The following is a 25,796-nucleotide window of genomic DNA, read 5'->3' on the forward strand; positions in this document are numbered from 1 at the left end:
AAAGGAAAATCAGAGGCTTAATGGCGGTCAGGATTTAAAATAAGAGCTCTGAGTCACGATGTCCTTCTAAATATCAAAATTCATTAATATCCGATCACCCACTCGTAAGTTATAAATACCTATTTTTTTCTAATTTTTCCTCTCCCTTTAGCCCCCCAGATGGTCGAATCTGGGAAAACAACTTTATCAAGTCAATTTGTTTAGCTCCCTGACACGCCTACCAATTTTCATCGTCCTAGCACGTCCAGAAGCACCAAACTCGCCAAATCACTGAACCCCTCCCCCGACGAGAGCGAATCCAGTACGGTTACGTCAATCACATATCAAGGACATTTGCTTATTCTATCCACCAAGCTTCATCCCGATTCCTCCACTCCAAGTGTTTTCCAAGATTTCCCCCTCCAACTCCCTCCAATGTCAAAAGATCTGGTCGGGATTTGAAATATGAGCTTTGAGACATGAATTCCTTCTAAATATCAAATTTCATTAAGATCCGATCACCTAAACGTAAGATAAAAATACCCCAATTTTCACGTTTTCCAAGAATTCCGGTTTTCCCCTCCAACTCCCCCAATGTCAGAGGATCTGGTCGGAATTTAAAATTAGAGCTTTAAAGCAAAAGTTCCTTCTAAATATCAAATTTCATTAAGATCTGATCACCCTTTCGTAAGTTACAAGTACCTCGATTTTCAAAATTAACCCCCCCACAACTCCACCAAAGAGAGCAGATCCGGTCCGGTTATGTCAGTCACGTATCTTAGACAAGTTTTTATTTTTCCCATCCAGTTTCATCCTGATCTCTCCGCTTTAAGTATTTTCTAAGATTTCCGGTCCCCCCCCCCAATGACGCTGGATCCGGTTGAGATTTAAAATAAGAGATCTGAGTTACGAGGTCCTTAAAATATGAAGTTTCATGAAGATCCGATTACTCCTTCGTAATTTACAAATACGTCATTTTTTCTAATTTTTCAGAATCACCCCCCCCCCAAATAGAGCAGATCCGTTCCAATTATGTAAATCACGTATCTAAGACTTCTGCTTATATTTCCCACCAAGTTTCATCCCGGTCCCTCCAATCTAAGCGTTTTCCATGATTTTAGGTTCCCCCATCCCAAACTCCCCCCAATGTCACCAGATCCGGTCAGGATTTAAAATAAGAGCTTTGAGACACGATACCCTTCTAAATATCAAATTTCATTGAGATCTGATCACCCGTTCGTAAGTTAAAAATACCTCATTTTTTCTAATTTTCAGAATGAACTCCCCCCCCCCCCAAACTACCCCAAAGAGAGCGGATACGTTCCAGTCATGTCAATCATGTATCTAGGACTTTTGCTTATTTTTCCCACCAAGTTTCATCCCGACCCCTCCACTCTAAGTGTTTTCAAAGATTTTAGGTTTCCCCCTTCCAACTCCCCCCCTGATGTCACCAGATCTCGTCGGGATTTAAAATAACAGCTCTTAGACACGATATCCTTCCAAACATCAAATTTCATTAAGATCTGATCAACCGTTCGTAAGTTGAAAATACTTCTATGTTTTTTATTTTTTCCGAATTAACGGGCCCCCCACTCCCCCTCCCCCCAGATGGTCAAATTGGGAAAACGACTATTTCTAATTTAATCTGGTCCGGTCCCAGATACGCCTGCCAAATTTCATCATCCTAGCTTACCTGGAAGTGCCTAAAGTAGCAAAACCGGGACCGATAGACCGACAGACAGACCGACAGAATTTGCGATTGCTATATGTCACTTGGTTAATACCAAGTGCCATAACAAGTTTATTCCACTGAAAATAAGGAGCGGCATTAAAACTTAAATAGAACAGAAATTATTACTTATATGAGGGGGTTCGTCCCCTCCTCAATACCTCGCTCTTTAAGCTAAAGTATTTTTAGTAATTTCAAAGGAGTTAATTCTAGTTAAACAGCCTTTGTGATTCAGGGGTCATTCTTAAAGAACCGGCAAAAAAAAAAATTCAAACTTAGTACGAAAGTACGTAACGTAAGTTAATTTGTAAGTTACGTATATTTATTACTAATAAAAACGTTCGTAAATAAAATTAAAAGTTCGAGTGTTGCCTTTTTAATTAGCTGAAAAATTGGAGGGCAACCAGGCCCCCTCCCACGCCCTTTTTTTCAAAATCGTCCAATTGAAGCTTTGAGAAAGCCATTTAGCCAAAAAAAAAGAAAAAGATAATATGGAAATTTCGTTTCCATTATTCATGTAGAAGGGTAAGCCAAAATCAAAATCTGCATTAATTCAAAACGTTCAGAAATTAATTAAAAAAGAAATTTTTTAACTGAAAGTAAAGAGCGACATTAAAACTTACAACGAAAAAAAATTATTCCTTATATGAAAGGGGCTGTCCTCTCCTCAACGCCCCGCTCTTCACGCAAAATTTAGAATCTTTCTCGCGACTCTAATTTACAAAACAATTAAAAACTTTAGCGTAAAGAGCGGGGTGTTAAGGAGGGGACAGGCTCTTTCATAAATGGAATATTTTTTATTCGTATTAAGTTTTAGTGTCGCTCCTTACTTTCAGTTAAAAATATTGTTTTTTTATTTATGTAAAAAAAGGACAGTAAATTTCCAGACGTGGACTCCCAAAATTATTTGCCTAAAAATGCATCTCCTTAATTAATTTAGAAAACAAGAAGAAAAGGTTACAAGGACTTTATTTTTGGAAATATTTTTATTTGCGGAACTAGCTTCACTTACCTTGGTAGTATTATTAGTAAAGACGGTGGGAGCAGTGAAGATGTTAAAAGTAGAATAGCTAAGGCTCAGGGTATTTTTTCACAGTTAAAATTTTTTTTGGAAGAATAGAAAGATAAGTCTGCAAACCAAGATTAGAATATTGGAAGCTACAGTGATGACAGTGGTCAAATATGGCTCTGAAGCATGGGCGCTCCGAAAAGCAGAAGAAAATTTACTAGATGTTTTCCAGAGAAACTGCCTACGGATTGTTCTGGGTACTCGGCTGACTGACCGTATTTCAAACAGTAGGCTGTACAAAAATGTGGTTCAATCCCGCTTTCTAGGGCTATAATGAAAGAAAGGTTGAGATGGCTAGGCCATGTTCTGCGGATGAAGGATAACAGACTGCCGAAGAGTGTCCTTTTTGGCCAACCGTCTGGGGCTACACGGAAAGCAGGTCGTCCTTGTCTGGGTTGGGAGGATGTCATAAATAAAGATTTAAAGGAAATGGGAACTTCCTGGGAGGGTGTAAGGAGGGAGACCTTGAATAGATTAGGTTGGAGGAGGAGCGTGCGTAGCTGTGTTGGCCTCAGGCGGCTTGGTGCTGCGGTGAGTAATTAGTAGTATAGTAGTAGTGGAAAAAATTACAGGACATTAAGCCAATGAACTCTACGACGAAAAAGTTATTGAGAATTTTCACTTTTTGGAACAATAAACTGTCCCCATCACAAGTGAAGACAGAAAGTAATGAAGAACCAAAATGAATAAAGAGTTTAAAAGGGAAAAAATGAGAGGTTAAAAACTCCAAAAAACAAAAAGAATTCATAAGATAAAGGCAATCTACGTATGCATTGACTCATATCGGTAACTGTCGGCTATAATAAGTCATTGATGTATACAACAGTTGTCTGAAGCCATACTACCAAAAAATCATTTTTAATTAAATAGTCAGTGGTTTTACCACCGTCACAAAAATAAATATTTTTTGTTGTTGTTTTTTTAATGCCTGCAATAAGACAGGCCCCGTTACGAGTCATAAGGATCAAAAATACCAGTAGAGAATTATCATGTACAATTGAGTTAGTTCTGTTCACTCCAGAAAGCACAATCTTTACTTTTTTGGAAAAACTTATTTGTCAGAGAGTTTTTTTTTAATTATTCAGCATAAAAAGCCAATTCTTTTGATCCACTAATTGTTATTAATTTTTTTTTTTGTAGGGTTTTGGTTACTTTTGGACCACCAACTGTTTGAAAACCTGTTTACTTTGCAGGTTCCCCAGACGTATTTAATCCATGGAACTTTTGGTAAATCCAGCTCTGTACTGGATGCACCAATGAACTGAGCAGGTCCACAGCTTGGGGTGCACAGATATACAGAGGGCCAGTAAATCTTAGTTGTCAATTCAGGCCGTTTCGACAGCTGATAGGCTAAATGAATTTGGCATTGAACTGAAAGGACACTGTCCCTCTACATATGAACTTTAAACCCTGCTGGGTGAATTTTCTTTAGAGTGATTGTGATATTTATTTTTGTTTTGTTATTTTGGAGGGGTACGAGAAGATAGAATAGATGAATCAATTTATATTTTTAGGTCTTCGACATTCAATTATGTCGTGAATGTTTATAAAAACTTAAAATTCATTTATTTCATTTTTTGGGGGGGAAGGATTGTAAGGATGGCTCGTAGTGATTGTGTATGTAAGGCTTTGTAAAGGTTGACCCTTGCCTATAAAAACTTATAAAATTTAGGTTTGTTGTTAATGTGTTTATTTCTTTTAATACAACCCTTTTCTTCTTCTTTAAAGGAAAAAGAAAAAAAAAGAAAGAGAAGAGGAAAAAAGCCTTTATACCGTTTACAGAATCTCAATATTTTTTAAAATTTCATATCTCTAAGATATAATTTTCTCAACTTGAATACTCAAAGCCTTCAAGTTTCCCTTTTGAATTTCAAGAATCTTAACAACATTTTCACGTTCTACCACCGGTAGCAAAATTCAGCTACTCAGAGGTCATTGGAGGTCGAATACTATTCTAGCGGACTTTTTGCCACTCCTGCAGCAATGTAGATGTTCTTCTTTTTCTTCTTAAAAGTAAATAAAGCAGGTGCATCAAACTTGTTTATTGAAAGACTAAACACAGCAATATAAAATCCTGATCTATGTTGGAACAAAAGTTAAAGCAAAGCAAGCCCGTCTTACTAAGATCCTAGTTGGGAATACACACTTGACACAGTCATAAATGCATATGAAGTGCCACTTATTTCCTTAATATTATTTTTTTTTTAATCCTAATTTAGAACAATAATTGGGTCATACCCTTTTTTCACGAATTCGGCCGTCGTTTTTTTTTTTACTTTTTCAGGGAGCCCAATCTCCATTGGTACTATTTAAGGCCCAACAAGTCAAATCAGGCGCATTTAAAGTGATTTCTAGAGAAAAGTCTGTTTTCCAACGAACAAGAAGCTGTTTTCACTTGGCCGACTTCGCCTGAAGAAGCCATAATGAAGACAGCGCTTTAAAACAAACTTCAAAAGGATCTATAATAAGTTTAATTCAAGTTTACTTTTCGATATTCACTAATTGAAGAGTATTGCTTGGATGGCTGTAGCCAAACGACTGCGTACCTGAAAATAATTACTGAGAACAGAAAATAAAACGTCGAGTTCTCCTTCGACAGTCAGTGACATAAATTAAGAGGATTCTGTGCCATATTTTGGTATACAAGCAACATTATGAACCAACTTCAGAACTGATTAAATAAAAAAAAAGATTTTTTTCAACCGAGAGAAAGGAGCAGCATTAAAACTTAAAACGAACAGAAATTATTCCGTATATGAAAGGGGCTGTCCACTCCTCAACGCCCAGCTCATTACGCTGAAGTTTGACTTTTTCTCACGACTCTACTTTGTAAAACAATAAAAAACTTAAGCATAAGGAGCGGGGCGTTGAGGAGGTGACAGCGCGTTTCGTATACAGAATAATTTCTGTTTGTTTTAAGTTTTATCGTGGCTCCTTACTTTCGGTTAAAAAAACTTGTTTTTTTTTAATTTCTGAATGTTTTGGATTAATGTATGTCTTGAATTTGGCTCAACAAGCATGAAAAACTAAAACAAAGTATGCATATTTCTTAAACTAACAAATAGCCTTATAAAAACCTAAGTTTGATTTTTTTCCAGTTGTTTAAGAATGGCTCCTGAATCACAAAGGCTGTTAGAATAATAACTTCTTTTAAAGTTAACAAAGAAACGTTAGCGTATAAGCGAGCTATTAAGGAGAAGCAAATAAATATACGTAATATCTTCTGTTAGTTTTAAGTTTTAATATTGCTTCTTACTGCTAGTTGAAAAAAACTTGTTTGTTTATTTAATTGCTGATCGTTCTTCAAATAATGTCGCAAAATCCAGCTCCCCCTCCATAGAAAATTCTCTTCTCAAACGAGAAATTTCTTTAGGGTAGGATTTTCCCACGTAACTTAAATTAGCGATATGTGCGGAACTAATTTTGTAAGGAATATTAACAAAACGGCCAAAAAGGTCGAAACTATTTTTATGAAAATGAATGTCACAAGTTGAGCAATTCTCAAATGACTGATAGATAAGATCTTTAAAACATTACATTAAAAAAACTAGTTTTTCTAACTGAAAGTAAGGAGCGACATTAAAACTTAAAACGAACAGAAATTACTCCGTATATGAAATGGGTTGTCCCCTCCGCAATCCCTCGCTATTTATGCTAAAGCTTTTAATTGTTTTAAAAAGCAGAATTGTGGTAAATTGTCAAACTTTAGCGTAAAGAGCGAAGGATTGCGGAGGGGACAACCCATTTCATATACGGAGTAATTTCTGAACGTTTTTGAATTAATGCATGTTTGATTTTGGCTCTCCACACATAAATTATTAAAATGAAATTTACATTTTAATTCCTTTTTTAGCTAAATGGATTTCTCTTAGTTCTGATCAGACGATTTTGAGAAATATGGGATGGGGAAGGAGGCCTAGTTGCCATGCAATTTTTCGGTTACACAAAAAGGCAAATATAAATTTTAATTTTTAACGAATTTTTTTATTAGTAAAAAATATACGTAACTTAAGAATTAACTTACGTAACAAACTTTTATATTCTTAAATTTTTATTATGTATATGAGGGGGTTTGTACCCTCGTTAATACCTCGCTCTTTACACTAAATCGTAAGTTTTGTGCCGATTCTTTAAGAATGACCCCTGAATCAGAAAGGCCAGAATAAATAGTTGAAATTACTAAAAATACTATAGCATAAAGAGCGAAGTATTTATCTCCTCCTAAATACCTCGCTCTTTATGCTAAAATATTTTTAGAACCCCTCACATGCGTAATAATCTCTGTTCGTTTTAAGTTTCAACGGTACTCCTTACTTTCAATTGAAAGAATTTTTCCATGTTTATTTTTTCATTGTTTTTTTATAGTAATTTTAGAAAATCCTGCGCTCTTTTCATTGAATTTCTGTTCCCCCATGACATATTTCTCCAAGGAAAGATCCTCGGACATAGCCCCCTCCCCTCAATCCCACCCCCAAAACCAAAAAAACTCCCCTGAAAACGACTGTACACTTCTTAATAACCATTATTATATGTAAACACTACTCGAAATTTGTAACTTGCAGCCCCTCCCCCAGGGACTGTGGGGGAATAAGTCATTCCCAAAGACACAGTTATTATGGTTTTTGACTATGCAGTACAAAATGGCTATCTCAAAATTTTGATCTGTTGACTTCGGAGAAAAAATGAGCGTGGGAGGGGGCCTAGGTGCCCTCCCATTTTTTTGGTCACTTAAAAAGGGCACTAGAACTTTTCATTTCCGTTAGAATGAGCCCTCTTGCAACATTCTAGGACCACTTGGTCGATACGATGACCCCTGGGAAAAAAACAAACAAATAAACACGCATCCGTGATTTGTCTTCTGGCAAAAAAATACGAAATTCCACATTTTTGTAGATAGGAGCTTGAATTTTTTTTATAGGGTTCTCTGATACGCTGAATGCGATGGCGTGATTTTCGTTAAGATTCTGTGACGTTTAAGGGTGTTTTCCCCTATTTTCTAAAATAAGACAAATTTTCTCAGGCTCGTAACTTTTGATGACAAAGACCAAACTTGATGAAACTTATATGTTTAAAATCAGCATGAAAATCCAATTCTTTTGATGTATATTTTAGTATCAAAATTCCGTTATTTAGAATTTCGTTTACTATTGAGCCGGGTCGCTCCTTACTACAGTTCGTTACCACGAACTGTTTGATATACGCAATAATCTATGTTGCTTTTAAGTTTCATTGTTATTAAATGAAAAAAACAAGCTTTTTTAAACTGAAAGTAAGAAGCGACATTAAAACTTAAAACGAAAAGAAATTACTTTGCATATGAAAGGGGCTACTTCCTCCTCAACGCCCCGCTCTTTACGCTAAAGTTTTTTACTGCTTTCATAAGCAGAGTTGAGAGAAAGAGTAAAAATTTAGCGTAAAGAGCGGGACGTAACGAACTTCTGTATTCGTATGTTTTTATTACGTATATAAGGGGTTTCACCCCCTCGTAAGCACCTCGCTTTTTACATTAAAGCTTAAATTTTGTCCCAATTAATTAAGAATGACTCCTGAATCACAAAGGCCGTAGAATAAATAAGTGAAATTACTAAAAATACTTTGCGTAAAGAGCGAAGTATTGGGAGGAGGTGAACCATCATACACGTAATAATTTATGTTCGTTTTAAGTTTTAATGCTGCTCCTTACTTTCAGTTGAAAAAACTTTTTCATATTTATTTTTCATTTTTTTTTAAATAATGCTAGAAAATCCTGCGCTCCGTACATGGAAATTTTCTTAACCCATGAAGAATTCCTCCATGTATGGTTCCTGCAACATATTCCCCTCTTTTCAACCCCTCCCCCCCAAAAAACCAAAAAAAAAACCCTTAAAACGTCTGTACACTTCCCAATAACCATTACTGTACGTAAGCACTGGTCAAAGTTTATAACTTGTAGCCCCTCCCACGGGGACTGTGGTGGAGTAAGTCGTCCCCAAAGACATAGTTATAATGTTTTTCGACTATGTTGAATAATATGGCTATCTCAGAATTTTCATCCGGTGACTTTGGAAAATAATTAGCGTGGGAAGGGGCTAGGTGCCCTGCAATTTTTTTAGTCACTTAAAAAGGGCACTAGAATTTTTCATTTCTGTTAGAATGAGCCTTCTCGCAACATTCTAGGATCCCTAGTTCGATACGATCACCCCAGGGAGAAAAAAAAACACACAAATAAACATGCATCCGTGACCTGCCTTTTGGCAAAAAATACAAAATTCCACATTCTTGTAGATAGGAGCTAGAAACTTCTACAGTACGGTTCTCTGATACGCTGCATCTGATGGTGTGATTTTTGTTAAAATTCTGTGATTTTTAGGGGGTGTTTCCCCATATTCTCTAAAACAAGGCACATTTTCACAGGCTCGTAACTTTTGATGAGTAAGACTAAACTTGTTGAAACTTACATATTCAAAATCATCATGAAAATGCGATTCTGTTTATGTAGCTATTGGTACGCTATACTGTAGCTATACCACGAACTGTTTGATTCCTTACTTTCAATTTGAAAAAAAAACTTGTTTTTTTTTATTTAATAACAACCACAAGCCGAAGACATACAATATCTTTGGTTCATTACATAAAAATCATAGTTATGAAGCTGCTTAAGGTAAAATTAAATGCTAAGAATGGCTGGAAAATAAGACAAACAAATTATTGCTTATTTCGTCCATTATTTAACAATATTCAAACTTTAGCGTAAAGAGCAAGGTATTGACGAGGGACAAACTTTCTCATATACATAATATGAGGGGGTTCACCCCCTATTCAATACCTCACTCTTTACGCTAAGGTTCCAGTTTTGTTCCAGTTCTTTAAGATTGACTCCTGAAACTGAAGGCAGTTTAATTAGAATAAATAGCTCTTTTGAAATTACTAAAAATAATTTAATATCAAGAGAGAAGCATTGACAAGGGGACGAGCCCTCTCATATACGTAATAATTTCTGTTCGTTTGAATTTTTAGTGTCACTCCTTACTTTCAGTTGAAAAAAAAACAGTTTTTTTTACGTTTAATTTCTGATTGTTTTTTAAAATAATGTTGGGAAATCCAGCACCACCTTCATAGAAATTCTCTTTCCCCATGAAAAATTCCTTCACGGAAAGATATTGCCGCGTAACCTTCTCCCACAGCCCCCACCCCGCCTTACCAGGAAAAATCCCCTCTGAAAACTTCTGTATACTTCCCATTAGCCACTACTCGGCAATATGCAAACAATGGGCAAAGTTTACAACTTGCAGCCCTTCCCCCTGCGACTGTGGGGGATTAAGTCATCCTCAAAGACGTAGTTACTAGATATTTCGACTATGCTGAACAAAATGGCTCTCTCAAAATTTTGATCCGTCGACTTTGGGGAAAAAAGAACGTGTGAGGGGGCCTAGTTGCCCTCCAATTTTTTGGTCACTCAAAAAGGGCATTAAAACTATTAGTTTCCGTTTGAATCGGAAACACCTCTCGTGAAATTCTAGGACCACTGGTCGACGCAATCACCCATGGAAAAAAAAATAACAAACAAAGAAACGTACATCTGTGATCTTTCTTCTGACAAAAAAGTACAAAACTCAACATTTGTGCAGATAGGAGCTTGAAACCTCTACAGTAGGGTCCTCTGATACGCTGAATCTGATGGTGCAAAGGTAAATGTTTTCAGGCTCGTAATATTTGATGGGTAGGACTAAACTTTATGAAACGTATACATTTAAAATCAGCATAAAAATCCTATTCTTTTGATGTATTCAAAATTCCATTTTTCCATTTTCTCCAAATTTTAATTTGGAAAAACTTAATTTTTGAGAAATTTCCATTTTTTTAGAGTTTCGCTTACCATTGAGCAGGGTCACTCCTTACAGTTCGTTACCAAGATCTGTTTGATTCGTAAAGCCAATCTAGAACATGATTAATAGGTTGCTAGCTACTGCTACAACCCGGATGCAAGCTACCGCTGCAACCCGGATTCAAGCTACCGCTGCAACCCGGATGCAAGCTACCGCTGCAACTCGGATGCAAGCTACCGCTGCATCCAGGATTACCTAGCCATATACCTGATTACAAACAGGAAAAGGACTTAGACTTTTTCTTCTTTGGAACAATAAGAAACGAATCTCAAAGAATCAGTAGTAAACTAAGTCCAACAATGATTAGTTTTTCTAACGGTCGTATTTTAATATGTTCATTTAAGATAACACAAACTATAATAATTTATATATGCCCTCTATACATACATGGATATACACTAAGGAGTATAGGAAATAAATGAAAAGAAAACTGAAAAATATAAAATTACACTTCTAAAGAAAAGGACGACAACAAGTAGCTCATAATACTCATAATAACTCATAAATATATATACAATAGTTTATGATAGCTCATTAATGCATAACACTAAAAACACTCATAAAACATAACGTATAAACACTCATAATACATAGCACATAAAAAGCTGTTTTATTAAAGGTATGGCGACAAAACTATTTTTCCATTAAACAAGATAATTAAGGGGAAAATTTATTTTATTTTCACTAGATCGTCTAAGAAATCGATCGTATTGTTGAGCCATTTTAACAGTAATTTCAAATATTTCGAATTTTTGCATAATATACCTATTCTTGAACCATAGTGGAATTCCAAGAAAATATTTACAAAACCGGAAGAAGTAAACGTGGATAGGCTTTTTATCACTTTTACTTAAAAACTTCAAAAATGGAACAATTAAGAATACATGAGGTGTAAAAATTTAATTATACATTATAGCAAGTGTTTGCTTACCAAAACGACCTTTCACCCTGACTAGCAGGCCATTACCTTTCCTAACTTTTCCCAATACAGAAGATAACATCAACTCCCGCGCACCTTTTATTGACGGGCCAAAAGGCAACCCAAGGTAATTAACGGAATCTTTTTTTAAAAATTCAGCGATCCTACCCTAATGGAATGATGCTGGCAATCACTATTATTGTTTGCCATTAGGAATTCTGTTTTAGAAGGTTCAATCTCTAATCCTATCTCCCGTAGATGCGAGTGTAATATATTAATTGCGTTCCACATTGGTATTAAATTGTCCGAAAATAACAAAATATCATCAGCATACGACGAGTGGCTGCTGTCGATGTCGTCAATCACATATGGGGTAGGTACCGCGCGATGCATAAGCACTACATAATGAGAGATACATTAACACTTGTTATTGTTAAAACATGTTAACCCCTGTACATAATAATAACAAAATCTGCTACAATGCTGAAGAAAAATGCAGTTTTTCGTGAAAAACTGTTTTTTTTTAAATAACTTTTTCTTAATTACAAAAGGCTTCTAATTTCATCAATTTCCTTTAGAATGTGCTATTAAACAGCTCTCTACGATGTTCCAATGCCAAGCTATCTGAAGTGGAAAAAAAAGGAAAGAAAGAAAAAAAGATGCCGTATATGCAGAATATCGTGGTTCAGACCACCTTTCTTATTTTCAAGTCGATATATTTCGCTTGTTGTTCAAGCCAAGGGGCGGTAAGTTTACTATATAGGGGTTTCGGCCAAGGCAGTTTTGATTAAACCCCGAAGCCGCGCCGAAATAAAAATTAGCGGCGGTGGATACAATTACACCGAAAAATTTTGGGGGGCACACCGCCGAAAAATTATCGGCGGTGTGCCGTCAATTGACGGCATTAGTTCTATTTTTTGCAAGTTTTAAAAACTTTAAAAAACTTTTGGAAACTTAATCAATATCAGTTTTATCAGAATTCAGTCTGCAATTACTTTTTAGCTTCATTACCATAACCAAAGCACGGACAAAATAAGGACGAAACATCAATCTTAACTCTCAAAAACATTCTTTTAATCCAAACGATCGACAGAGATCTTAAACAGCCTGATAATTGAAAGAATCCGACAAAATAGGTGATTTAAAATTTAAATTCAATTAAGCCCTAACATGAATTAAACTAATTTACTTGCACCATAAATCCATGGCTAATTTATAAAACATCAATGGAATGCGACGTATATATCTTACCTTATATTCGAATTTCCTGGTCTTGCAACCTGCACTCCACTTCTTTGATTACCCTACCCCATCAACCCCTCACTCTCTATGCAACAGCAGCTATTACTTCTCGTTGCTTCAAGATTGAATCCTCTAACTTAAGAGTGATGAAATAAAAAAAATTTAATTCAACATTTTATCCAACTCCTTTGAAAATGAAACAGATTATTTTTTCTCTTTCCTATCTCAGCAATTAAGGTACTGTGGTCGTGGATGTACTTGAATATGGCGGGTAGGCATATCAAATTATCTAAGTTTTACTTTAGTGTACAGGATTTAATATTAGATTTTTTTTTTTTTGCCAATTTACAGAAAGTGAGCATGTCGTTTTCTAAGAACAGTTCATTCCCAGGTATAAGAAGAAAAAGGAGGAACATTTTGTAAAGAAGAACTTTTCAAACAGTTCAAGCTCCTATCTACAAAAACGTGGAATTTCGCAATTTTTGCCAGAGGACAGTTCACGGATTCGTGTTTATTTGTTGTTTTTTTTCCAGGGGGATCGTATCGACTTGGAGGTCCTAGAATGTCGCGAGAGCGCTCATTCTAACGGAAACTAAAAGTTTTTGAGCCCTTTTTAAGTGACTGAAAAACCTGGAGGGTACCTAGGCCCCTTCCCATGCTCATTTTTTCCCCAAAGTCACCAGATCAAAACTCTGAGATAGTCATTTTATTCACCGTAGTCGAAAAATCTAATAGCCATGTCTTTGAGGACGACTTACTCCCCCACAGTTCCCGTGGAAGGGGCTGCAAGTTACAAACTTTGACCTGTGTTTATATATAGTAATGGCTATTGGGAAGTGTACAGACGTTTTCAGGGGGATTTTTTGGTTTGGAGGGGGGATCGAAGTTGTTGGGGGAGGTTAAGTGGGAGGATCTTTCCATGGAGGAATTTGCCAAGGGGGAAGAGAATTTCAATAAAAGGGGTGCAGGATTTTCTAGTATTATTAAAAAAAAAAAACAGTGAAAAAACAAATATGAAAAGTTTTTTCAACTGAAAGTAAGGAACATCATTAAAACTTAAGACGAACAGAAATTATTACACATATGAGGGGTTTACCTCTTCGTTATACCACGCTCTTTACGCTAAAGTATTTTTAGTAATGTCAACTATTTATTCTACGGCCTTTGTGATTCCGGGGTCATTCTTAAGGAATTGGGACAAAATTTAAGCTTTAGTGTAAAGAGCGAGGTATTGACGAGGGGGTGAACGCCCTCATATACACAATAAAAACATACGAATATGGAAGTTCGTTACGTAAGTTTAATTCGCAAGTTACGTATATTTTTTGCTAATGAAAACGTTCGTAAGAAATTAAAAGTTTTAGTTGCCTTTTTAACCAATCAAAAAATTCAAGGGCAACTAGGCTTACTCCCTCGCTCCTTTTTTCTCAAAATGTTCCGATTAAAACTATGAGAATTATAATTTAATCAATAAAAAGAAAGAGTATCTTACCTCAGATATTACCGCACTTTTCTTCTAAATATACATCTAATTCTTAAATGTTCTACATATTATTGTAGTAATCACAAAACTGATTAAGGCTTTGCCAAAAGGACTGAAATATCCAGAGCCTCTTTCCATTGGTTTTGTCGGACCAAAGAGTTGAGGTTTTCGCTCTCTTTCAACTTTCTTTTCAGGTATCTGAAACATAGTTTACCTTTTTCTTTAATGAAAAGTTCGTATCAATAAATAGTCAGACATTTATATCGGTAAAAAAAAACTTTGCAACATACACATCCAAAATCAGAACATGTTATTTAAATATTTCATGAATGGTGGACATACTTTAACGTCTGAAGCGTCATTACGTAGTATGCAGAAATATAACGGACTAATCTAAAGTATAATCTATAAGGCTGTCGATAGCTTACACTAGCCATGGTATTAATAATTGTTGAGATACAAGACAAATTCTCTTTAAAAATTTCAGCAAGATAAAGAAATATTTTATAAGTAGCCTTAGAGTCATTGAAAAACCTACCAAAAATAAAAACATAACTTATAAGGGCAATTAGTTGCACCACCAGCTGTAATGTGAATAGCTTTCTCATTGTAAAATTTTAAGCTGCAGTAACACTCTTTAGCACTTACTCGAAATGAAGAACTATTAAGCCATAGCATAAACTCCAGTAATATACATATTTATGTCTATAAAACGAAGAATTTTAAGTTGTTATGCGAATTTTTAGCAGCGTCTAAAACCCTGTCGCTACCGAAACCACTTCAATTTGGACTTGAAATAATAATGAAATATTCATTTTTGAACTGAAAAGAGACGCGTTCATTGGACTGGGCTCAATATGAAGGATCTGTACAAAATTTAAGCGATTTCAGACCTTACAAAAATGCTCTTAAATACGTTATTTTTATACCATTAAAAACGTCTTGCTGAGAAAAATGTTTCTTATGTGCAAAAATCCTATATTCCTTAGTGTTTTCAATGAAACTCTGGTTATGCCTAACCTGACAAACATATAGAAAAATCACCATTTGGTTTATTTGCGCTAGCTTTGTAGATATGTGCTGCATAGGCAGTGAAGGGATAATTTTTTATCTGTTGCAAGCTTCAATTTTACTCTTTACTTATATCACCAGAAGTCTACTTATATTAGAAGTCCAAAATAAAAAAAAACATTCACACAAAGTCGAAAAATCGAAAACACACGTAATCAATCACAGCATACATTTCACAAATGAAGCTTTTAATGTTTTATAATTAATTAACCCATTTGGGGACACTTATAAAGACCGAAGGTTCTTCCATGCAATATCTATTACCCCTGTCCGCTTTGCATAGAAAAGGTTGTCATAGAAACTTAGGAGAGGGCTCGTACGATTAGAAAACGGACAGCTCTAATTTCTTTACTAAGAAGTGATTCGGTTACGGTATGATGTGCAATTTCACAAAAACTTTATTTCATGGCATAAGAGCGATTATTCATAATAATCAGATACCTGGAGCCGTTCATAAATCACTTAAACAATAACACAGAAAAATGTCTTAAATTTGTGCTACAAAGATGCAAGATCATAGAGCACACATGAATTTAGAATAGATACAAACAAATGTAAATACAGGTAAATCTAGAAGTTCCAAAAAACAAGAGTGATAATGGAAACGCAACCAAGAAAAAACACAGAAGTGAAGAAGCACAGGAACGAACATCAGCATTAAACACAGGATACAGGAACAAGGGAGTAAAAGAATATAGGCACGAAAGTCTCAGCTACGAAAAAGCCAAAAGTGTTTCCTGAGTCCGTTTTTATGGCACTTGGTATTAACCAAGTGACATATAGCAATCGGTCTGTCTGTCTGTCGGTCTGTCTATCTGTCTCTGCCAGTTTTGCTAATTTAGGCACTTTCAGGTAAGCTAGGACGATGAAATTTGGCAGGCCTATCAGGGACCGAACCAGATTAAATTAGATATAGTCGTTTTAGCAAATTGACCATCTGCACGGGGGAGTGGGGGGTTGGTTGACTCGGAAAAAATAGAAAAATAGACAAAATAGAAAAAAGAACAAGAGCTAAGACCTCATATGGCACTTGTGACGAGGCCAGAAGAGCTAAGAGCCAAGAGCTCATATGGTATGAGCTCTAACAAAATTCTAAGAATCAATAGAATGATTTAAAAGGAAAATCAGAGGCTTAATGCCGGTCGGGATTTTAAAAAAGAGCTCTCAGTCACGATCTCCTTCTAAATATCAAAATTCATTAAGATCCGATCACCCACTCGTAAGTTATAAATACCTCATTTTTTCTCATTTTCCCTCTCCCTTTAGCCCACCAACAGATGGTCCAATATGGGGAAACGACTTTATCAAGTCGGTTTGTGCAGCTCCCTGACACGCCTACCAATTTTCCTCCTCCTAGCACGTCCAGAAGCACCAAAATCCCCAAATCACTGGACCCCTCCCCCCAACTCCCCCAAAGAGAGCAAATCCAGTACGGTTTCGTCAATCACGTATCTACGACATTTGCTTATTCTATCCACCAAGCTTCATACCGATTCCTCCACTCTAAGCGTTTTCCAAAATTTCCGATTTCCCCTCCAACTCCCCTCAATGTCAAAAGACCTGGTCGGGATGTGAAATAAGAGCTCTGAGACATGAATTCCTTCTAAATATCAAATTTCATTAAGATCCGGTCACCCGTTACCTCAATTTTTCTAATTTTTTCCAAATTAACACCCCCAGCTCCTCCAAAGAGAACGGATCCGTTCCAATTATGTCAATCACGTATCTAGAACTTGTGTTTATTCTTCCCATCAAGTTTCATCCCAATCTCTCCACTCTAAGCGTTTTCCAAGATTTCTGTTTCCCTCCTCCAACCCCCTATGTCCCCGGATCTAACGCGAGTCGAAAATGGAGCAGCTGAGACATAAGATCCTTCTATATATCAAGTTTCATTAAGATCCGATCACCTATTCGTAAGATAAAAAATACCCCAATTTTCACGTTTTCCAAGAATTCCGGTTTCCCCCTCCAACTCTTCCCAATGTCACAGAATCTGGTCGGAATTTAAAATAAGAGCTTTAAAGCACGAGATCCTTCTAAATATCAAATTTCATTAAGATCTGATCACCCGTTCGTTACAAATATCTCATTTTCCGTACACCCCTTCCCCCCAACTCCACCAAAGAGAGCGGATCCGGTCCGGTTATGTCAGTCACGTATCTTAGACTTGTTTTTATTCTTCCCATCCAGTTTCATCCTGATCTCTCCGCTTTAAGTAATTTCTAAGATTTTTGCCCCCCCCCCAAAAACGCTGAATCCGGTTAGATTTAAAATAAAAGATCTGAGTTACGTGATCCTTCTAAATATGAAGTTTCATGAAGATCCGATCACTCCTTCGTAAGATAAAAATATGTCATTTTTTCTAATTTTTCAGAATTAACCCCCCCCCCCAATTCCCTCAAATAGAGCGGATCCGTTCCAATTATGTCAATCATGTATCTAAGACTTGTGCTTATTTTTCCCACCAAGTTTCATCCCGATCCCTCCACTCTAAGTGTTTTCCAAGATTTTAGGTTTCCCCCTCCCAACTCCCCCCAATGTCACCAGATCCGGTCAGGATTTAAAATAAGAGCTCTGAGACACGATATTCTTCCAAACATCAAATTTCATTAAGATCTGATCAACCGTTCGTAAGCTAAAAATACTTCATTTTTCTATTTTTCCGAATTAACCGGCCCCCCACTCCTCCCCCCAGATGGTCAAATCGGGAAAACGACTCTTTCCAATTTAATCTGGTCTGGTCCCTGATATGCCTGCCAAATTTCATCGTCCTAGCTTACCTTGAGGTGCCTAAAGTAGCAAAACCGGGACCGACAGACCGACAGAATTTGCGATTGCTATATGTTACTTGGTTAATACCAAGTGCCATAAAAACGGATGAAATAGAAAGTTTCATCCGTAACTTACGGATGAAACTTGGTGTGAAAAATAAGCAGAAGTCCTAGATACGTGATTGACATAACCGGAACAGATCTGCTCTGTTTGGGGTAGTTGGGAGGGGGGTTAATTCTGAAAATTAGAAAAAATGAGGTATTTTTAACTTACGAAGGAGTGATCGGATCTTAATGAAATTTGAAGTTTGGAAGAATATCGTGTCTCAGAGCTCTTATTTTAAATCCTGGCTACATCCGGTAACATTCGGGGGAATTGAGGGGGGGGACCTAAAATCTCGGAAAACGCTTAGAGTTGAGGGATCGGGATAAAAACTTGGTGGGAAAAATAAGCACAAGTCCTAGATACGTGATTGAAATAAACGGAGCGGATCCGCTCTCTTTGAAGGAGTTGGGGGGGAGGGTTAATTCTGAAAAATTTTGAAAAAATTAGGTACTTTTAACTTACGAAGCAGTGATCGGATCTTAATGAAATTTGATTTTTGGAAGGATATCGTGTCTCAAAGCTCTTCTGTTAAATCCCGACTGGATCCGGTGATACTGGGGGAGATGGGTTGGGGGCTAAAATCTTGAAAACGCTTAGACTGGAGGGATTGGGATAAAACTTGGTGGTAAAAATAATCATAAGTCTTAGATAGGTGATTGAAATAACCGAAACGGATCCGCTCTCTTTGGGAGAGTTGGGGGAGGAGGGTTAATTCTGAAAAAATGAGGTATTTTTAACTTACGAAGGAGAGATCGGATCTTAATGAAATCTCATGTTTAGAATGATATCGTGTCTCAGAGCTCTTATTTTAAATCCCGACCAGATCCGGTGAAGGAGAAGTTGGGGGCGGAGCCTAAAATTTTGGAAAACGCTTAGAATGGAGGAATCGGGATGAAACTTGGTGGAAAAAATAAGCAAAAGTCCTAGATACGGGATTGACATAACCAGAACGGATCTGCTCTCTTTAGCCGAGTTGGGGGGGGGGGGTAATTCTAAAAAATTAGAAAAAATGAGGTATTTTTGACTTACGAATGAATGATTGTATCTTAGTAAAATTCCATATTTAGGAGGACCTCGAAACTTAGATCTCTTATTTTACATCCCGACCGGATCTAGTGTCATTAGGGGGGGGGGATCTTGGATAACACTTAAAGCGGAGAGATCAGGATGAAACTTGGTGGAAAGAATTAACACAAGTCAAAGATAGGTGACTGACATAACCGGACCGGATCCGCTCTCTTTGATGGAGTTGGGGGGAGGGAGTGATTCGGAAAAATTAGAAAAAATGAGTTATTTGTAACTTATGAACGGGTAATCTTACTGAAATTTGATATCTAGAAGGATCCTGTGCTTTAGAACTCTCATTTTAAATCTCGACCAGATCCGATGACATTAAAGGGAGTTGGAGGGGAAAACTGGAATTCTTGGAAAAGGAAAATCGAGGTATCTTACGAATGAGTGATCGGATGTTAATGAAACTTGATATATAGAAGAATCTTATGTCTCAGATGCGTTATTTACAATTCGAATCAGATCCGGAGACATAGAAGGTTAGAGGGGGCAAACAGACATCTTGGAAACCGGAAATCTTGGAAAACACTTAAAAGTGGAGAGATCGGGATGAAATTTGATGGGAAGAATAAGCACAAGTTATAGATACGAGATTGACATAATTGGTGCGGACCCATTCTCTCTGAGGGAGCTGGGGGTTGTTAGTTTGGAAAAATTAGAAAAATTGAGGTATTTTTAACTTAAGAACGGGTGACCGGATCTTAATGAAATTTGATATTTAGAAGGAACTCATGTCTCAGAGCTCTTATTTCAAATCCCGACCAGATCTTTCGACATTAGGGGCATTTGTAGGGGGAAACCGGAAATCTCGGAAAACGCTTATAAATGTCGTAGATACGTTAGTGACGTAACCGGACTGGATCTGCTCTCTTTGGTGGAGTTAGTGGTGGGGTCCAGTGCTTTGGCGAGTTTGGTGCTTCTGGACGTGTTAAGACAATGAAAATTGGTAGGCGTGTCAGGGAGCTCCACAAATTGACTTGATAAAGTTGTTTTCCCCGATTCGACCATCTGGGGGGCTGAAGAGAGAGGAAAAATTAGAAAAATTGAGATATTTTTAACCTACGAGTGGGTGATCGGAACTTAATGAATTTTGATATTTAGAAGGACTTCGTGACTCAGAGCTCTTATTTTAAATCCCAACCGGCATTAAGCCTCTGATTTTCCTTTTAAAGCAATCTATTGATTCTTAGAATTTTGCTAGAGCTCATACCATTTGAGCTCTTGGCTCTTTCGACCTCGTCACAAGTGCCATATGAGCTCTTAGCTCTTGGTATTTAACAAGATATAATGACACACTAAAACAGAAAACTCTTTCATTTGTATTAGAAACAATCAAGAAAATATAGAAAATTTAGATTTTGGGAAGATATGAAAAACGTAAATAAAGGAAAATCCAGAAGTCGTACAAACACAGAAGCGACCACAGGAATAAACATTGGCGACAAAAGCAGGAATATAAGACAGGAATAAGCACAGGAACACATATGAACAAACACAGGAAAAAACAGGAAGAAACACGAGAGCAAAGCAGCACAGCAAAGAAGGGCCACAATATCAAACACAGGAAATGAATCAGGAAAAGACACAGAGGCAGATATTTTTTCTCTGGTAAATGAGCAAAACATATCTTTGCACGGACAACTTAAGGACGTGTTTACATTACGAAGAAAGATAGACGGTTTTCGAAAGAAAATCACTGTGGCAAATGCGGTTGGCAGATGGACATCTACAGATGTTTATAAATATTGATAGGTATGTGGAAGGGAAGGATCTCAACCGTTAAGGAGTATCCATGACTATTCAACAGCACTTACAGTCATTGACAGAATATTTTGATTTTTATTACCCATGGAAAAACGATCCCAGACATGGAAATATGTGGGTAATAGATTCCCTTGCATCTAACATCGAAGAGGACAAATTAACAGAGAGCCAGAAACAGAAAGCCTAATTGATCTTTCTTGTGTTGATAGTCTTAAATTGAATTCAAGTCCTCTTTATCAAGAGCTAATTTTTTGGTCTCTCTAAAAAATGAAGGTAAATCTTTCACAGTTCATATAATTGACTTATCAATAAAGTGAACATATAACTCGATGCATTTTTTTATGTTCTTTAGGAATATAGTAATCGCTTCGATCGCAAATTAAAACTTAAGCAGTTTTTTACCTAACCTAACTAATTCAACCTAACCTAACTATAAATTATTTGGCCCTTAGATAACGTAGTATTATTTTGTTGAAAACGGCCAAAAACACATACTTTAATTGAAAATTCAGCATCAAGAAACCTAAGAAAAAAGGCATCGAGTTCTAAGTTTCAGGGGCGTAATTTGCTATGGGGCAGGGGGTTAACTACCCTCTCTACACCCGAATTCCCCCAACCTCGTTCCCCCCCGCTGAAATCTAGTTTCTGTAAAAAATCATGTCACAATTAAGATAAGCATGCATAATTCAAGTATCCAGAGAAACAGGCAAGTTTTCTTGAGTATATCTTTGCCTTTATGTTAAAATATGACTCATTTTTCAGTTTCCACAGTCATTTTCATCTAAATTGAGAAAATTGGCTCCACCCCCCCTCCAGAATTTTGACAAAATTACGCCATTGCTAAGTTTCACTGCAGATGGAGCCGAATTCCAACAGTCTCAGATAACGAGAGCCAACATAAAAGTATAATATCAAAAACATTCCCCCAACCTCGGGTTGCTCCCCCCCCCTCAGCTGACATTTTCTTGGGCTTTTGTTTTCTTGACTGTCTCTTCAAACAAATAATATGTATATTCAAATTTTGTTACATAACAGCTATTGTTTGCAGATAGAGAGCATATGCGTTTGCAATTTGGCCGTAATGGTGCTTTGATACAAGCTTCATTGTTGAAAAAAGTGACTCAGATCACAGTAAGGACAGTAATCTGTTTTTCTTGAGACCCGTTTTAATACTACGATCCTCTTGAGGTTATACTATTTCCGTTTCTCCTAGGGTACTTTCATTCAAAATTTAATTTAGATTCGACGATCCATCTTTAATAACATCAATTTCTAAGGGATTTACAAGAAAACTATCCTCAAGTAACTCAAATCGTTGAAACACGGGTGAGAGTCATTTAATAATTAGGCTATTAAATTTACTGTCGTAATCACTAATTTTTCCCGTCACTTTTTGAAAGTCTATTGTCCAGGGAAATTCATTGAGCATTTTTTTATGTTCTTTAGGAATACAGTAATCGCTTCGATCACAAATTAAAATTTAAGCCCTTTTTGACCTAACTTAACTAACTCAACCTAACCTAACTATGAATAATTTGGCCCTTAGAAAATGTAGTATTATTTTGTCGAAAACGGCCAAAAACACATACTTTAATTGAAAATTCAGCATCAAGAAAGAAGAAAACGACATAAACGGCAAATAAAATGTATTTATCGAACTTAGTCGTGGAAAATCAGTGCTTGTGGACAATGTGACATTAAAAAAATGAATTTATAATGAAACAGTAAGTTTGAAACCAATGTTTTAAAGTTTAAGACCAATGATTTAAGCCTTTTTTTTTTAACCCCATATTTTGTTAATTTTTAATAGCTCAAAAAAGTGCTTAAATTTGAATTTGCGATAGAAGCGACTACTATATTCGCAAAGAACCGATAAAAGGCATCGAGTGGTATGTTCACTTTATTGGTAAGTCAATTATATGAACTACGAAAAAATTACCAAAATGAATACACATTACTGAGTGAGAAAGCTATGAAAATTTTGATTCGATTTTCAACTACATATTTATGTGAAAAAACATTTCCATCTGTGACTTGGTTTGTGATCAATGTAGCTCCTTGTGGTCCACAAATAAAAATGGTACATTTAGTGGTTCATGAACGTCTAAAGGTTGGCGATCGCTACTCTAGACAATTCAATCCCGGTAAAAATTTACCCAGGACAATTACCCTTAACAACTTCATGCGTAAAATTGAGACGGAAAAGAGAAATCAAGAAATATAAATATAGTTTGTACAGGAATTCTGGCAAATTCCCCCAGTGTATAGTTTCTATTGACAACTTCACCCCATGGAAACTTACCTCCCCATGGGAAGTTCCCTTTGACCCCCCCCCCCCCCCAACAGAAAATGTGAAAATATGCATGTGACTGAAGGACAGTAAATTTGTGGATATACATTCTTCGGGCCTTTACTATAAATCGACTTCCTCATTTTTCGCGGAGTCGAGGTCAAACAGCAGATACTCAATCTATATAGTTGCTATATTATAATACATTTATTAACACCAAATTTATTAAATGTCTTTTGATAGCTCAATGCGTCTGAGTGCTGTCATACTATTTATGATATCAGCGCTTTTAGATCCTATTAAAGCCAAGTTAGACAGCTAAAATTGAATATTCTTCTGAATTTACACCTTTTTACCGTACAGGAAATTTTAACAGCAAATTTTCCTAAAAGTTGTGTAAGAAATATTTAGGCTTAATAATTTCTAGGATACTATTTCATTCCTGTGCGTTGCATCACTGAGAAAAGTACATTAAAACATACAGTTCAAATATCCAATGTAAAATCTTCAATTTCCATAAATTAAGTAACCTGAACAAACTCTTTTCTAGAAAACTCAAAAATCAAGCTGACAATTTATTCATTATTCGATATCTTATGAATTAGGTTATCTCCTTTCCAACTCCCCAACTTAGGCTTAATAATTTCTAGGATACTATTTCATTGCTGCGTGTTGATATTCCCGTATTATCACTCAGAAAAGTAGATTAAAACATGCGGTTCAAAAATCCAATGTAAAATCTTCAATTTCCATAAATCAAGTAACCTGAACAAACTCTTTTCTAGAAAGCTCAAAAATCAAGCTGACAATTTATTCATTATTCGATATTTTATGAATTAGGTTATCTCCTTTCCATCTCCCACAAAAAACTCCTAAGTACGGGCCTAGAAAATCTACATTTATAACGTTGCCTTTCATTACAAACTCTAAAAATATTACTTTTAGAAGCTTTGTATCTAAAATGTTACTATGCCCCTAGGAAAACTAACGTGCTCATTCAAATAATTATTTCCTTGGATAGAATTTTTTTTTTTTTTTTTAAAGTAAATTGAAGTAAAGGCTCTAGTTAAATTTGTCTGAGGCCTTCAAGAGTTTCTAGGGGCTGAAGGTCTGTTTAAAAATGGATTGACAATTCGAAGCTTAAGAAATAAATTAATACTCTACAATAGGCTTTTATGCAGCGATTTATTTAGAAAGACATGTAGTTAATTGTGAGGGAGCATGTGCAGACCTTAAAATTTCAGAGGAAATTCTGTTGCAAAGGCCAATATCCGCATGTGCACCTGCTTAATTCGTATTCGTTCGTATTCGTTTATTTAAATGGCTATCGTAGCACTCAAAAATGAACGCTAAATTATGCTACTTTTACAATCACAAAATTACAATTAACACTTGTTAAATGCTCTTACGAAATATGGTACAAAATAGTTTGCGAATCTGTTCGTAGGGCACTTGACTGGTTCTAGTTTGTTGTAATGCCTAGTATGTCTGCTGATTGATGCGGATGGTGGAAGTATGGATCGGTGCTTTTCGTTTGTTAATAGTGATTTCCCAAATTTCATTTTTAGCTCATGTCTTTGGTTGAATAAGGTGGGCAAATTCAAGAGCTCAAGGGCACTTTCGTAGCTGCTGAAACTGGGTCCAAGTATTATTCTAGTAGCGCATTTTTGGACATGTTCTAGTTCATCTGCCATGTAAGCTATGTTCTGAGTTTGGGGACCCCAAACGGGACAGCAATACTCGAGGAAAAGCTTGATGTAGGTTGTATACGCCAGCAGTGCTGACGATCAGAGAAGCCTAACCCGCGCATACTTGTTAAACTCTGGATTGAATAGTCACCCTTGTGCATAATATTGTCTACATGCAGCTTAACCGAGCAGTCACTTGTAAATGTTACGCCTAGGATTGTTGCAGAGGAAACAATTGGAAACAGAGAATCTGGGATACTGATATCTCGCTTGAGTGGATTAAATCGTAAAGCTTTTGATTTCTGTTCATTCACTTGTAGACTATTCGACTTACACTGGTTGATGAAGTCTGTGAAGAAAGTCGGATCAGACTGCTGCTTTGTCACTGCATTTTCGACTATATATTTGAGAAGTGCAAATAAGTCATCAACAAACTTGAAACGCTCTACAAATTGTGCAAGGATAGGGTTGATAATGGCAAGAAATAAAAGAGCAGCTAATTTTGTTCCTTGGGAGCATCCACAGGTAAATTCTGACCACTCAGAGCAGGTATTTTCTGCAAACAAAGGGTAAACTGATTGCCGTCTCCCTTGTAAAAATTGTCTTACTAATAGTAGTATTTGTGTTTTAGCTCCCATTTCTTTCAGATTAGTTAATGCAGTCTTGTGTTTGATAAGGTCGAATGCTTTTCGGTAGTCCGCCAGAAATAAGTCGACAGTAATATTAGAAGTATCCAACCACTGTACGAT

The 25,796-nt window shown here is 36.4% G+C and overlaps 1 protein-coding gene across 7 annotated transcripts in view; it reads right to left on the reverse strand.

Moving 5' to 3' along the window:
* LOC136026468 (endoplasmic reticulum membrane-associated RNA degradation protein-like) overlaps positions 1 to 25,796 on the reverse strand; it is a 93,703-nt gene that overhangs the window by 1,991 nt on the left and 65,916 nt on the right. For 6 of the 7 annotated variants that reach the window (XM_065703075.1, XM_065703074.1, XM_065703076.1 and 3 more), the window contains exon 14: positions 14,296 to 14,484. In XM_065703075.1, coding sequence (XP_065559147.1) covers positions 14,379 to 14,484 — 106 coding nt within the window. In that variant the 3' untranslated portion in view covers positions 14,296 to 14,378. Of the gene's footprint in view, positions 1 to 10,950; positions 11,960 to 14,295; positions 14,485 to 25,796 lie in introns of those variants that run through there. The other variant, XM_065703072.1, reaches the window with a different exon arrangement.

This window comes from Artemia franciscana, chromosome 4 (genome assembly GCF_032884065.1).
Source record: "Artemia franciscana chromosome 4, ASM3288406v1, whole genome shotgun sequence".
Lineage (NCBI taxonomy): Eukaryota > Metazoa > Arthropoda > Branchiopoda > Anostraca > Artemiidae > Artemia > Artemia franciscana.